We start from the raw sequence: 14521 nt of genomic DNA on the forward strand, positions 1-14521 counted from the left end.
AGCATGGATCCGAGCGGCTCGGCGTTCGCAGCCGAGCCCGTGTGGCGGTACACGCAGCACACTCCACTTTGAAAGCAGTTCAGAGAGAGTTGATCTAGGAGTGAGAGCTTAGATTAGAGCAGGATTTATACACTTGCACCCTTTAGTGCCTTTCATAGGAATAAAGGGTGTTTTTAGTTTCGTGTAACCTAATAAATTAATCATTTAAAAAAATAGTTTGGGGTCCTCCCTATTTTTGATAACCAGCCAAGGTAAAGCTGCAGCTGGTATTATCAGGCTGGGAAGGTCAATATATATTGGGCCCTTCCTTGATTAAAAAATGCAAGCCCGCAGCTGCCTCAATTTTGGCACTTTGCCTGACTCTTCCTGAATGCCCTGGCGTGGTAGCAATTGGAGTAGTATTTTTTGGGGTTGATGTAAACTGTCCAATGTCAGCTGGCATCAAGCCCAGGGTTTAGTAATGGAAAGGTGTCTATCAGACAGCCCCATTACTCACCCAGTATAAACACACACACACACACACACACACACACACACAGAGCAAAAATAGTTTGAGTAAAGACTCCTCCACACTATCCCTTCTTCGCCTCCTCTGTGATGCTCCAGCGACTGTGAATAACAGTAAAATACAGCTATTTACAGGCAGCGGATAGTAATGAGAGCTCTTATTAGCATGTTGGGTCTCACTGTACGCAGTGTTGAGCCTGCCGCTCTGTTGAGAGTTGTCATCACTACCCGACACCTGTGAATAGCTGTACTTCATCGCATTCGAGGGATCATGTATAAAAAGAAACTAGCAGCACAGCTACAATAAAGTCAAAAGAATGTGCTCCAATGCTAGTAGGAAACATGATGAAAAGAGAAGAAAGCTAATCCTGATATTGAGCACACCATATTGAAGTAATAAAACAATCTTTATTGATACAAAAAAAGACAATAAAACTCTCACACCACTAATCAAAGCTAATTAAGGATTCACTTTCTAAGCTCAGTGTTTCTTTATTTAAATGTCCTTTTACTATGCATCCCTCTGCCCTGTTTTGTGTATAAATTTGTATTTCTTCAGATATTTTGTCATACCATGCCTGAGGAAGAGACCTGAGATGTCTCGAAAGCTTGCTTTATAACATCATCATATTTTATTTTAGTTAGTCATTAAAAGTTATCACAACTAAAAAAATTTAATTTTGTTTCTCTCACTGAGAGCAATCAATCAAAAAAAAGCCACAAACACCACATTTAAAAACATTTAAAAAGACATATGCATGTGTAGCACCCACAGGGCAGGGGTTAAATACTTGTCGCCGGGCCGCTGATGTCGGGTCTGGGATGTCACGGGTGGCTCTGCCTGACTTCGTGGCCCCGAGGTGTACACCAAAAGGGGATGAAGGATGGGATAAGGATGTTGGGAGTAGTAGTTGTCTCGTGATGCCACCTGCAGTATGCGGCCAGGGAGTAGCTGCCGCTGCGGTCACTGTCCTCTGAAGCAGATGGTGTCGCAGCCAACATAGTTCAGCTTCCTGCAGGTGAAGCTAGGCCCCAGGGAGGATGATGGAAATAGTAGTGACCGTTGGCGCAGAAGCACAGGGCAATGGCGCCAGCAACGAAGGGCTGACACAGTAGTTGCGGTTCAAGGTCTTTACTCACTGTCCGTGGGCTGCCCGGAGGTGCCGGTCTCCACCGTGATGGGCTTCAGGCGATCCCGGATTAGTCGAAAGTCAGAACTGATGCGTTAGTCTGTGGGCCCTTCCTCCTTTCACTTTTTAGTATGGATCCCCGTGACCTGAAGAGCTTGGGGACCCTTGTTTGGTGTTAAAGTTCCTGTCCCATATACAGGCAGTGCGAGTCCTCTTGGGGCCTGACCGTGATCACGACTCCGGGCTCTATGTTGCTACTGTGTTCTGAGATCTTGTGGTGGCCAGAGGGGCATGAAATCCCCCTGTTTGGCAGATTCTGGTGGTGCAACCTGAAGCATGCACCACTCTAGGGCTCTGCACCCTGAACTGCACTGGTTCCAAGGGAGCAATTAAGCTCTCCCTTCAGCAACCGTGTTTCTTCTACATCCCACAGGTGCTACCGGTAAGCCAGCTCCTTCACTGTTGGCTTCCCTAAGCCCACTCCCTTTTTGTGTGTCTGTGCTCCTAACTCATTCCTGGTGGTTGCTCCTCCCTTGAGTCCCTGTCACTAGTGGGTGGCTGCCCCAGTGTTTGGATGGCAAGCTTAGGACACGACCCTAGCCCGATCCCCATTGGGAAGGGCTAGCCTGCTGTGTGTTTATAGAATGTTTGGATCTGGAACCGGCACCAACCTCCTGAAAACCCGGGATGAGTACCGCACCTTAAGTGAGATGCAGTACCCTGTGGTGACCGAAGCCTAAGGGGCGCCACACATGCCATATAATGCCTAATAGATAGACAAAGCCCAAAAAAACCATGACAGAAAGCCTGGACGCGTATTGGCAAGACCAAATGAGATGGTCAAATACAAATATGTGTATGTAACACATAGCAACAAGTCACAATGCATATCATGTGGTATAAAAAAAATATATGTATGTATTAGCAAGTGACCAAAATGAAAATATGATAAAGATCTGCATAGAATAAATATATCAATAAATTACCACAATAAAAATGTGATAAAGAGCTACATAGAGTAAACAATGCAACAAATGCAAGAATTTGCAAAAGGGGCATTCATGCATGTGCCCCACTTTCTACCAATGTGGTATTCTTTATGTCCTACTTTCCGCCAATGTATCTTAGGTATTACCTGGATCTTCATTTGCAGCCTTCTTGAACACTCCTTATGCAAATTCTTGTCATGCCACAATCTATACCTCTGATATAATTCATGTTTAGGTAATGTGATCATCTAGAACCCACAGTTGCTTCACAGAACTTTATAACATTGAGATGTAAAAATGAAAAATTACACCCTAAATTTTTCATTTTCACAAGAGTAGCTGGAGAAATTAGAGAATTGCAGAATGAGTTTGGTATACGATTTCTGCTGAGCATGAAGACACCTCATATGTAACTGCAAACTACTATTTAGGCACATGGATGGGCTCGGAAAGAAAGGTGCACTACTTGAATGTTGGAGCACCATTATGACTTGAATATTTGAAGAGGCTCTTTGACCTTGTCTCTGATATGTGTTTTTTCTGTCTAAAAGGCATAGCGTTATGAGATACATGGATCTTTATGATATGATATGTGCTTTTTTTTCTTAGATTGGATGTACAAGACTTATTTAATCAAACATAGCTAACAATTAGGGCTTGTGCAGACGACCGTGTTTTGGTAAAAAAAAATCGGATTGTTGTTGTACTAATGTTATTTAATGAGGTAGTAGTGCCATGTCTCTGAGAAAAGCATTATTTGCTTCTGAAAATCAGATGGCACTTGGCTATGTCTATGGGTTCGTGAAAAAAAATCGGAATGCACTCAGATGTAATTTTCAAAGATTGACAGAATGGAGAACATGGATAAACTTGTTTTTATCTTCTCCACCTCTGAGAAAAACGAATGCCACTCTGATTAAACTCTGATCAGAGTCTGATTTGGGTCTTATTAACATAATTGAATAGTTTTTCTCGGATGGAAAAAATATGGTCATGTTAACCCAGCTTTACTGGTGGATTGATAGAGAGATGTAAGAGGGTACAATCAGCTCATATACTGATATTTCTTTCCTAGAAAACCTCTCTTTTCTGTATCTGTTCTTGGTTGTTTGTATTGTAGTCATATAGTGTCTATGAAATGATGGTTCATTGTAGGATGCACAAAAATAAAGCATTTATTCAATTTAGTACATGACTAATTCAGCTAATTGCCAAGAATCCATGATTACTAGGTACATACAGCTCTCTACATCTTCAAGGCATCTGCCCCATTGCATTGAATGTATTGTGGAAGTATTTTAAGTGATTTAATATGCAATGTGTGCAATATTAGGGCACAAATACTATAAAATTGCATGAATTTCACAAAAACACTTTTACAACAGTTATGTCCATTACATATAAATGCATGAAATCGAATACGGGCCATTTTTTGCCTTTTAGTCAAACTGCTCATCGTTCTTCTTATTTGTATTCATATGTGATAATCATCTCACTATTCAACAGATTGAGTGCATGAACTATTATAAAGAGGTTAAGACTAGTATAATAGAGGGTCATGACATGATGTAATAAGGGGTGGCTAGGTCTTCAAATGCTACAAAAAGCAGGTGGAATTCTAACCAGTAGATTTGCATTACATTTATACAATATTTAAGCATTGCAGAGCTTTTAAAATGTATTTAGAAAGATTATAAATCCTTGGAAAAAACTTTACATGTATTACCTAAGCAATGTTCACTCTTGCCTGGCAGAACTGCAATACTAGAAGCTAACTAGAAATAAGAGAGCCACTTCTTCTGTAATAAGAAAATATGTTTTTTTTGTCATTTTATACTATCATTTTATCAGTGTCCTGAAAAATTAATTTGTCAAATTTCTTTTCTTCCCCAGAAACATTTCTGGAGGCAAATCTTGAGGGTGATCTGCTACAGATCCAATATAAACTTATCACTCTGACGCACAAAGCGCTCCACAGTTCCGCACCGCTCTACTTCTCCTCCCTCATCTGTCTATCACTCCACCCGTCCCTTCCGTTCTGTTAATGATCTAAGATTGACATCCTCAATAATTCGAACCTCCCACTCCCGTCATCAAGATTTCTCATGAGCTGCGCCAATGCTCTGGAACACACTACCAAGAACAATTTGATTAATTCCCAACATCCACACCTTTGAGTGGGCACTAAAAATGCATTTCTTTAGACTAGCCTATCAGCTCACCTCCCTCATCTAATCTAGTCACATTCTGCCCTTCATAAAATTTACTTGCAATTCTTGGCCCTTGTATCTTCTGATTGCATTCATCTTCATGTACTTTTTTACACTCTGTATTTGTGCAAATTCTGGCTGGTGATCGGTCCATGCAGTTAGTTTTGAATCCCCTATTAAATCGATGGCTGGACCATATGTGACCCAGGATTCCGGGTATTTAATCTGGATCCGGCACTCAAGAAATTAAAAAAAAATAAAAGAATAATAAAAAAAAGTAAGAATGAAGCAAGCACTTCATACTTGCCGAGGCTCTGTCGAGGCTGTAACTACTCCCGCATAGCTTTACACTGCTCCTGCGGGTCTCCTTCACTTCCTGGACTGCTCATTATTGCTCATCTATAAGCACTGCTTTCCTCGTCCACAAGCCAGCCTGGTGTCCGTAATTGGTTGCAGTCAGACATGCCCCCAGCCTTTGTGACTGCATCTACTTGCAACCTAGTCTCCCCAAGGTCTCCCCATATTATGATACCCAGCACAGATAAAACCCATACCCTGCTCTTATCTTAGCTGGGTATCAAAATAAAAGGAACCGCATGCCAATTTTTTTTTTTTTTTAAATTATTGAACTAAATGATTAAAAAAGTAGTGTGCGGTCCCCCCCAATTTTGATACCCAGCCATGATAAATAGCTCCCACCTATAACCGCAAATAACCTGAGTGACATCATCACTCATCGCAGCTCAGTCACTGTCTGTCTGTACTCACAGCGGGCAGTCATGCTGTACGGCTGCTCGCTGTGACTGAGATGTAGCAGAGCTGAATTGCCATGGGACCTCGTGTGGATTATGTCTGACCTGTAGAGGTGTTTAGAGGGTTAATAAAGTGGTGAAAGAGGGTGTATTTTTGTATTTTATTCCAAATAAAGGATTTTCTTGGCGTTTTTATGTTTATTTACTTACACGAACAGATAAGTGACCGGGATGTCTCATAGATACCTGCCATCACTAATCTAGAACTTAGTGGCTGCTGTGGGCTGCCATTAACTCCTTATGACCCCTATTGCCATCGCACCAGGGTAATCGGAAGAGCCGGGTAAAGTGCAGAGCTTGTCACATCTAATGAATGCAGCAATCCAGGGAGGCAGCAGGTTGCTCTATTTAGGTTTGGAGGGTTGCCAATAACCATGGCCCTCCCTAGTCTGAAAATACAGCCCCCAGCTGTCAAGCTTCATCTTGACTGGGTATCAAAATTGAGGGGGACCACATGCTGGTTATTTTAAAAATATTTATTTAAATAATTAAAAAAAAAAAAAAAAAGCCGCATGCAGTTCCTCTTATTTTGATACACAGCCAAAATGAGCACAGGGCTGGGTGCTGCAGCCTGTGGCTGTAGACTTTAACTGTGCTGGGAATCATAATATGGGAGGACCCTACTGTACAGCAATTTATTTATTTTTACTATATGGGTAGAGTCACAGTGGCGTATTACTCACATAAGTGCAATGCAAGAAATCGGACTGAGGAAAAAAAATCACAGCATGCTGCGATTGTGTGCGAGTCTACTATCACTCTCACCCATACAAGTCTATGGGTGCAAGTGAAACATCGGACTGCACTCGGATGCCACCCAAGTGCAGTGCTCCCACAGCCTTCCCCCGGCTCAGCTCCCTCAGAGGAGCCCGCCTGCTTCGTCTGATCCCTCTTCCCCAGAACGTAAAAAGGCTGTTTCCAAAAGGCGCCATTGAGACCTCTACGCCTCATCCGACTCGGACGATGGTCAGTCTGACCGAAGTTCCGTGACATTTAGTAGTCACGATTCTCAAGACTCTGACTCTGGTTCAGATGTCCTTTCTGAGTCTAGGCATATAGAAGACACACTAATTTCGGCTGCCAATCACTCTCTGTCGATTTCTGATTAGCCTCCTGACCCGACTTCTCAGTCGGCAATCAAGCGGGTCAAGAAGCCTCCTAAGTCCTTTGCCCAGGATCCGGTTTTTCGTCAAATTATATCTAAACGGTGGGATCACCCTGATAGAAGGTTTAATAAAAAACCCTTCTCTTCATTCGCTTATCCCTTTCCATCTGAAATGGTTAAGACCTGGTCAGTACCCCCCGTTGTGGATCCGCCAGTATCCAGACTGGCTAAACACACGGTCATGTCTGTTTCAGACAACGCGTCTCTCAAGGACACGTCTGACCGCGCAGTTGATGCTGCGGTCAAATTTATATTCCAGGCTTCGGGCTCCTCTCTTCGCCACCTGTTTGCCTTGACATGGGTCGCGAGAGCTATGGGTGTGTGGGGTAAGAACCTGTGCAGGATGCTTCGCTCTTGTAATATTCCTCCGGAGGCTTTTGAAATCCTTGATTTGTTCTCTCTAGCCTCTAATTATTTTCTTCACGGCTCCCTAGATGCAGCTAGTTTGTCAGCCCTAACGGCGGCCAATGCTGTCTTTGCCCGCAGGGTTCTTTGGCTAAAGATATAGAATGCGGACAGTGCCTCCAAGAAATCCCTGTCCACACTCCCCTTCCGTGGCCTTCGTCTGTTTGGAGAATCCTTGGACAAACTCATATCTGAGACGACGGGTGGTAAAAGTACCATTCTACCACAAAAGCGGCCTGTATCCATGAATTTTAAAAAAATATCCTTGGCGCAGGCAGCCCTTTCGGCCTGCCCCCAAAAAAACATCAGCCCAAGGATCGTCCCAACGCTCAGATCGAGGATCCTTTCCCTCAAGGGGCTCTTCCTGGCGTTCCCACTCCAAGCAACCTAAACCCAAAGGACCTCGCCCAGTACAGGCCCCCTCAGCATGACGCCAGGTATCCCTCAGATCCGACTCTTGTTGGAGGGCGGCTTCTGCTTTTTCGGGATATCTGGCTAGACCACACTCACGATACTTGGGTTCAAGAAATCGTCACCTCGGGTTACAAGATCGATTTCCATTCCCTGCCGGCCAACAGGTTTCTGCGTTCTCGTCTTCCAAAGTCCAAAACGCAAAGCCAGGCCTTATTTCAGGCCATAGCCTCTTTACAGAAGGCAAACGTTATCATTCCATTGCCCCTGGAACAGCGCGGCAAAGGTTTCTATTCAAACCTTTTTGTCGTTCCCAAAAAAGATGGCTCTGTCTGCCCTATCTTGGACCTCAAAAGGCTGAACAGATTTGTATGGATTCGGACCTTCTGAATGGAATAATTGAGAGTAGTGCTAGCCGCCATGGAACCGGGAGAATTCCTAGCTTCCATAGACGTTCAAGATGCTTATTTACACATTCCCATATGTGTATCTCATCAACGGTTCCTTCGTTTTGCCGTAGGACACCGTCATTTCCAATTCAGGGCCCTCCCCTTTGGGCTGGCCACTGCGCCTCGGGTCTTCACAAAGATCATGGAGGCCGTCATGTCCATTTTACACCCCAGAGGTGTCCTGGCCATTCCCTATTTGAACGACCTTCTTGTCAAAGGGAGCTCTCTTCAAGTTTGCTCAGAAAGCATGCAGATTTGCCTAGACACGCTGTCAAGGCTAGGGTGGCTTATCAACTTCAACAAGTCATCCCTCATTCCTCATCAGCGCCTCACCTTTTTAGGTATGCTGATAGACACGGCTCAGTCCCGGGTTTTTCTTCCAGAGGACAAGAGGTCTTCCCTGATCCGGGCCGTCCAATCCCTCCGCTCTCTCCGTTACACATCCCTTTGGAATGGAATGAGAGTGTTAGGCAAGATGGTGGCAGTCATGGAAGCCGTGTCCTTCGCCTAATTCCATCTGCGCCCTCTACAACTGGATCTTCTATCCTCCTGGGACAAGAATCCAGCTTCTCTAGACCGGGCAGTCTGCCTATCTCGGACTGCGCTTAGCTCCCTCGTCTGGTGGACTCAAGTCTCATCCCTATCTCAAGGGAAGTCCTTCTGCCCTGTCCACTGGCAAGTAGTCCCGACGGATGCCAGGCTGGGGGGCGGTTTCTCCACCACACTGTTCACGGACGCTGGTCTCCTTCCATGCGCTCCCTGCACATCAGTGTTCAAGAGATCAGAGCCATATTTTTGGCCCTTCAGAACTTGCAGCCCTTACTATTGGGCCTCCCTGTTCGGATCAAGTCAGACAATGCCACGGTGGTGGCTTACATCAACCGTCAGGGAGGAACTCGCAGCAAGGCAGCGATGAAAGAAGTATCCAGGATTCTTCTTTGGGCAGAGAAGCACATCCCCATTATTTCAGCTGTCCATATTCCGGGGGTAGACAACTGGGCCACAGACTTTCTCAGGAGGCAAGGTCTAGCGGCAGGGGAATGGTCCCTCCATGACGAAGTGTTCCATCAGATCACTCTTCGTTGGTGACTCCCAAATGTGGACCTCATGGCGTCTCGGATGAACGCCAAAATACATCCCTTCATATCCCGGTCGAGAGACCCGCTAGCGATCGGCTCCGACGCTCTAGTCTTTCTGTGGGAGCAGTTTCGCCTACCCTACATCTTCCCTCCATTTCCTCTCATTCCGAGAGTAATCAAGAAAATCAAAGCGGAGGGAATCCCGGTGATCTTTGTGGCCCCGGATTGGACCAGTAGAGCCTGGTACCCAGAGCTTCTCCAACTTCTCGGCGACACTCCCTGGCGTCTTCCCGACCTCCTGGATCTTCTGTCGCAAGGTCCAATATTCCACCAGAATACAGCACAGCTGCATTTGACGGCGTGGCACTTGAATCCTTGATTCTAGCCAAGTCAGGTCTTTCTTCTAAGGTAGTTCATACCATGCTTAATGCTCGGAAGCGCTCCTCCGCCAGTATCTATCACAGGACCTGGAAGACCTATCTTTCCTGGTGTGACCGTCATAATCGGTCGCCCCTTGCCTTTTCAATTCCTAATGTTCTTGCCTTTCTGCAAGATGGTCTGGACTCGGGACTGGCTCTCAGTACCCTTAAGGGACAAGTTTCTGCCTTGTCAATATTTTTCCAGAAGCAGCTGGCTTCTCGTCCTCAGGTCCGTACCTTTCTTCAAGGGGTAGCGCATTTGGTTCCTCCTTATCGCCACCCCTTAGATCCCTGGGATCTGAATCTGGTTCTTGGAGCTCTTCAGCTTCCTCCCTTCGAACCTCTGAGAGAAATCTCTCTTCAACGACTGTCTTGGAAGGTTGCCTTTTTAGTCGCCATTACCTCTATCAGGCGAGTGTCCGAACTTGCGGCCCGTTCCTGTCGTTCACCTTACCTGATATTCCATCATGATAAGGTGGTCCTTTGGCCTTCCCCCGCCTTTCTTCCGAAAGTCGTCGAGGACATTGTGTTGCCGTCATTCTGCCCGGCCCCGGTCCACTCCTTTGAAAAAGCCCTTCACACTCTAGATCTTGTCAGGGCTCTGCGGATCTACATTTTCAGAACAGCACCGTTGCGCAAATCCGATGCCCTCTTCGTCCTCTCAGAAGGACACAAAAAGGGCAACCAGGCTTCTAAATCCACGATTTCTCGATGGATCAGGACTGCTATCTGTGAGGCTTACAAAGCACAAGGTTTTGTTCTTCCTCAATATGTGCGGGCCCACTCTACACGAGCAGTGGGTGCTTCCTGGGCTATCCGCCATCAGGCTTCGGCGGCCCAACCCTGCAAGGCCGCTACCTGGTCCAGTGTGCACACGTTTACAAAATTCTACAGACTGCATACGCATGCTTCCGCGAATGCTGCTCTTGGAAGACAAGTCCTTCAGGCCCATTTATAAGTGGCCACTGCTTGGTTTTCTGACAGTGTTTTGATATATGTTCACTGCAGTTGCAGTTGTTAGTCAGCTCTTAGTCTGATGTTATACACTGTTAATAGTTCAGTTCCCACCCAGGGACTGCTTTGGGACGTCCCACTGTCTGTGTCCCCCAATGAAAAGGCGAGAAAGGAAATTACATTTTTGTGCACTCACCGTAAAATGTCTTTCTTGGAGCCTTTCATTGGGGGACACAGCTCCCACCCTTGTGGTTTTAGTTGTCCTTCACCTACTGCTTTTACACCAAACTGAGCTAGTTTCCTGCCTAGCTGGGGTTATATGCTGTGGGAGGAGGAGCTAACACTTTTTCAAATCTAGTGTCACGCCTCCCCTGGAGACATCATAATACCCACTGTCTGTGTCCCTCAATGAGAGGCTCCAAGGAAGACATTCTACGGTGAGTACTCAAAAATGTCATTTTTACTACAATGAAACTAAAAAAATAGCAACCAAGAATAAAAATTAATTATATTCTAAAAGTAGCCAGTTACCTCTAATTCTAAGCCTATGACTAAACATTTATTTTACTGCATGCTTTTACAAAACAATATAATAAGTTATCAATGGAAGAGTTTGTCCATTGTGGCATTTTACATACCTGATTCCAAATTGTTAAAACCAAGAGCAATCTTCTGTAGTTGACCAAGATGTACAGCTTTGATTGTAAAAACATCCACCTAAAAAGTAAATGCACAATCATATATACACTGTATAATACTCACACGCTATATATTTTTGGTACACTGTATCAGTACAACCTATATGTAGACAGTATAATACTAATATGGTCAGTATGTTGAATATTTCTAGTACAGCCTAAAGTGTCGTATAAACCTAAAATGCAACCCCAATTACCATAAAGTTTGGACACTGCATAATGCAAAGAATCCTACAGCCATATTTTATTCACAACAGAACATGCAGCACACATCAGACTGTGAAAGTTAGACATTTCAATTATAAAAAGTAAAATAATTTAGAAATTGATGAGAGCAACACATCTCAATGTTAGGACAGGGTTAACAGAAGGCTGAAAAAGTAAGTGTGACGCCCTGGTAAAACCAGGTAGTCACAAATAGGCCCCCGCATAACACCGTTCCCTCATTAGAAAACACTCAGCTAACCATTAAACCCTAGTCACCCCCCTTAGGGACAGATAGACACACCAGTGGGCGTGGCCAGGCGGTTGGTGCACGCCCACCCAGGGGTTTAGACAGCCCAGGGCGGGAGAAACAGGCAGTTGAGTTGTAGAGTTCAAGGAGAGTGGAGCTCAGGCCTGTGTGTCAGGCCTGAAGTAAACTGAAAGGTACCAGGGTAGGAGCCCTGGTGCCTTGGCTAGGAGGCAGACAGTGGTCTCTGTCAGCAGCAGACGGGAAGACGGCTTGGTGGAACCGAGGTGGACCGGGACAGGGTTGTAGCTCGCTGGTATCGACACGGGGAACCGACCCGGAAACCGTAGCACAAAGGGGGGTACTCTGACCCCGAAGCCAGAAACCAGAATCAACTGGAGCTGGTTAATTAACCGATTGAGGCCAGGACTAGAGGTTCTGTCCCACCCAAAGTCCCTCATAGAAGACAACAGCCCACCGATTAGAGATAAGAGGTCACTGCCAAGGCCCATAGATCCCACGGGCCAGCGTCTGCGGGCACGGCTCCTTAGGCCACATCCAGCCGGGAGCGGACTCCTACGTTTCACACTAGGAAGTCATTTCTACCTAAAGCAGTGCAGGAAAAGGATAGAGACCACCAGCCGGGTGGGGGACCAGAACGCAACCGGCCGCGGCACCGGCCACCATCACCTTGGTTTACCAGAGACTTGTGTGTGTTTCTAACAGTGAGTACACCAGCACCCCCTGCGGTCACCATCCCCTGCACGCACCAACCGGGTCCTGGGGCCACCATTCCTGCCCACGGAGGGGTTAACAACTTGCTGCACAACATCTCCCCCGGGTGCTCCGTCACAGCAGCGGTGGTGTCCTACCTCACCACACACCGTGGGTGGCGTCACGTACTCAATACGGCCCAGTCCGTACATATACGACCCCCATTTATATTGTATATTATACACGGGGGCGGCACATAAGCATTACTAAATAAAAACAGCTGCAGGGTAAATTTTCAATTAAGTCACATGACAGTGTACCAAAGGATCATATTAGAGAGGCAGAATTCAGGGCTGTATTTTCAGCAGGCATCGGGGATATGTTCCCTCGGTGGTGGGTGGCCACAACACTGGACTGGAGTCTTTGCCAGGGGTAGCACTAGGTTGGAGATAGAAGTTCCCATTATTTCTTTACAGATGTGAATACAAATGAAGATGCAAGCACCAGCAGTGCAATAAGGTCATTTCATCATGCTGCAGACGTCATCAGAACATTGTAGAGGATGAGACAACATGGAAATGGGGTAGTATAAGGAAGTCTCTATGATGGGGCAGTATGTGTGCACTCTGTATTGAGATAGAGCAGTATACAAGGTGGCTCTATATGGAGTTGTAGCAGTATAGGGGAGCTCTGTATGAAGATGGGGCAGTATGCAGGGTTCTGTATGAAGATAGTGCAAAATAGGGGTTCTGTATGGAAATGAGCAGTATGTAGGGTCTCAATATGGAAATGGGATAGTATATAGGAGGCTCTGCATGGAGATGAGGCAGTATAGGGGGCTCTGTATGCAAGATGCGGCAGTATAGGTTGGCTCAATATGACGGAGATAAGACAGTACAGGGGTGCTCTGTTAAAAGATGAGGCAGTATAGTTTGAAGATAGGCCAGTATAGAGGGAATCAATATGGAGATGGGGCAATATAGGGGTGTTTAATATGGAGATGAGGCAATGCAAGGGTGCTCTATAAAGTGCTATTTTTTAGGACTCTATGGAGATGGGGCAGTATAGGGTGGCTCGATATGGCAATGGGACAGTGTTGAGGTCTCTGTATGGAGATGGGGCAGTAAAAGGGAACTCTGTGTGGAAATAGGACAGGGGAAGTACAGTATGGAGATTGGCAGTAAGGAGCTTTGCATGGAGATGGGGAAGTATGGAGGCTCTGCATGGAGATTGGGCAGTATAGTGTGCTCTGTATGATGATGGAGCACTATGGGCTAGCTCTGTATGGACATGGGGCAGCATAGGTGGGCTCAATATGAAGATAGGGAGTATAGGGGGCTCTATATAGTAATAAGGAATAGTTGGGGTGTTATTATTGTAATGGGATCAACCATTCAGACTGCATCATCAATGTAGAAATGGATTTGAACATTGCTTCAGCACTTGCCCACAAGGGGGCAGTGTCAGACTGTGCAATCACAGACACAGAGGTGGGAAATCCCCTACTGCTTGTGTGTTCTAACCAGGAAAAAAAAGAGCTGGAGGACAGTACAGACCCAGAGCTCGGCCAGGACAGAGCTATGTGTGGTCTCCCTGAACAGAGGGTTCTTTTGCAACCGGATTCTTGGAAGAATCACCCTGTGGAAGTGGGTTCTGCCATCCCCGGTCTGCAGGACTTTGTTTTCACCGAGGATCTAACCGGACTGCAGAGCATCGCGCCCGGAGTGCATATCCAGGGGCTGTGACAACTTGACTGCAGAGCATCGCACCCTGAGTGCAAGTGCAGGGGCCGTTACCGACACAAGGGAGCCATCCGTGCAACCGTGACCTCCCTTCTTCTGCTCGGTGTGCCCCGGGACTAAGAGACTGACTAGAATCCGTTACCAGCGGGAGAAGATCAAAGGAGAAGACCGAGGAGCTGCATCCCTTCAGCGCTGCACCGGGACCCATCATCGTGAGACTCCAGGTCTGCGACATGGGAGCGGCATCTTCTTCTGGGATAGACTGGTACGTGATTGCAGGGAAAGTTAGGGAAAGTTGCCGCCATTTCTTTGTTTTTTTCTCTTTTCTTTTTTTCTTTGCTGCGTACCCAGAAGGAGTGAAAATCCGGGGACTCCACCATACATAT

General features: G+C 46.1%; 1 protein-coding gene across 1 annotated transcript in view; it reads right to left on the reverse strand.

Annotated features, from left to right (window-relative positions):
• The window catches only part of RP1 (RP1 axonemal microtubule associated), a 752859-nt gene that overhangs the window by 264049 nt on the left and 474289 nt on the right, over window positions 1–14521 (reverse strand). The window contains exon 38 of the mRNA XM_075316343.1: window positions 11169–11247. Within this exon, the coding sequence (XP_075172458.1) occupies window positions 11169–11247 (79 nt within the window). The remainder of the gene's footprint in view (window positions 1–11168; window positions 11248–14521) is intronic.

The sequence above is a fragment of the Anomaloglossus baeobatrachus genome, chromosome 6 (assembly GCF_048569485.1).
Source record: "Anomaloglossus baeobatrachus isolate aAnoBae1 chromosome 6, aAnoBae1.hap1, whole genome shotgun sequence".
NCBI classification, from domain to species: Eukaryota; Metazoa; Chordata; class Amphibia; order Anura; family Aromobatidae; genus Anomaloglossus; species Anomaloglossus baeobatrachus.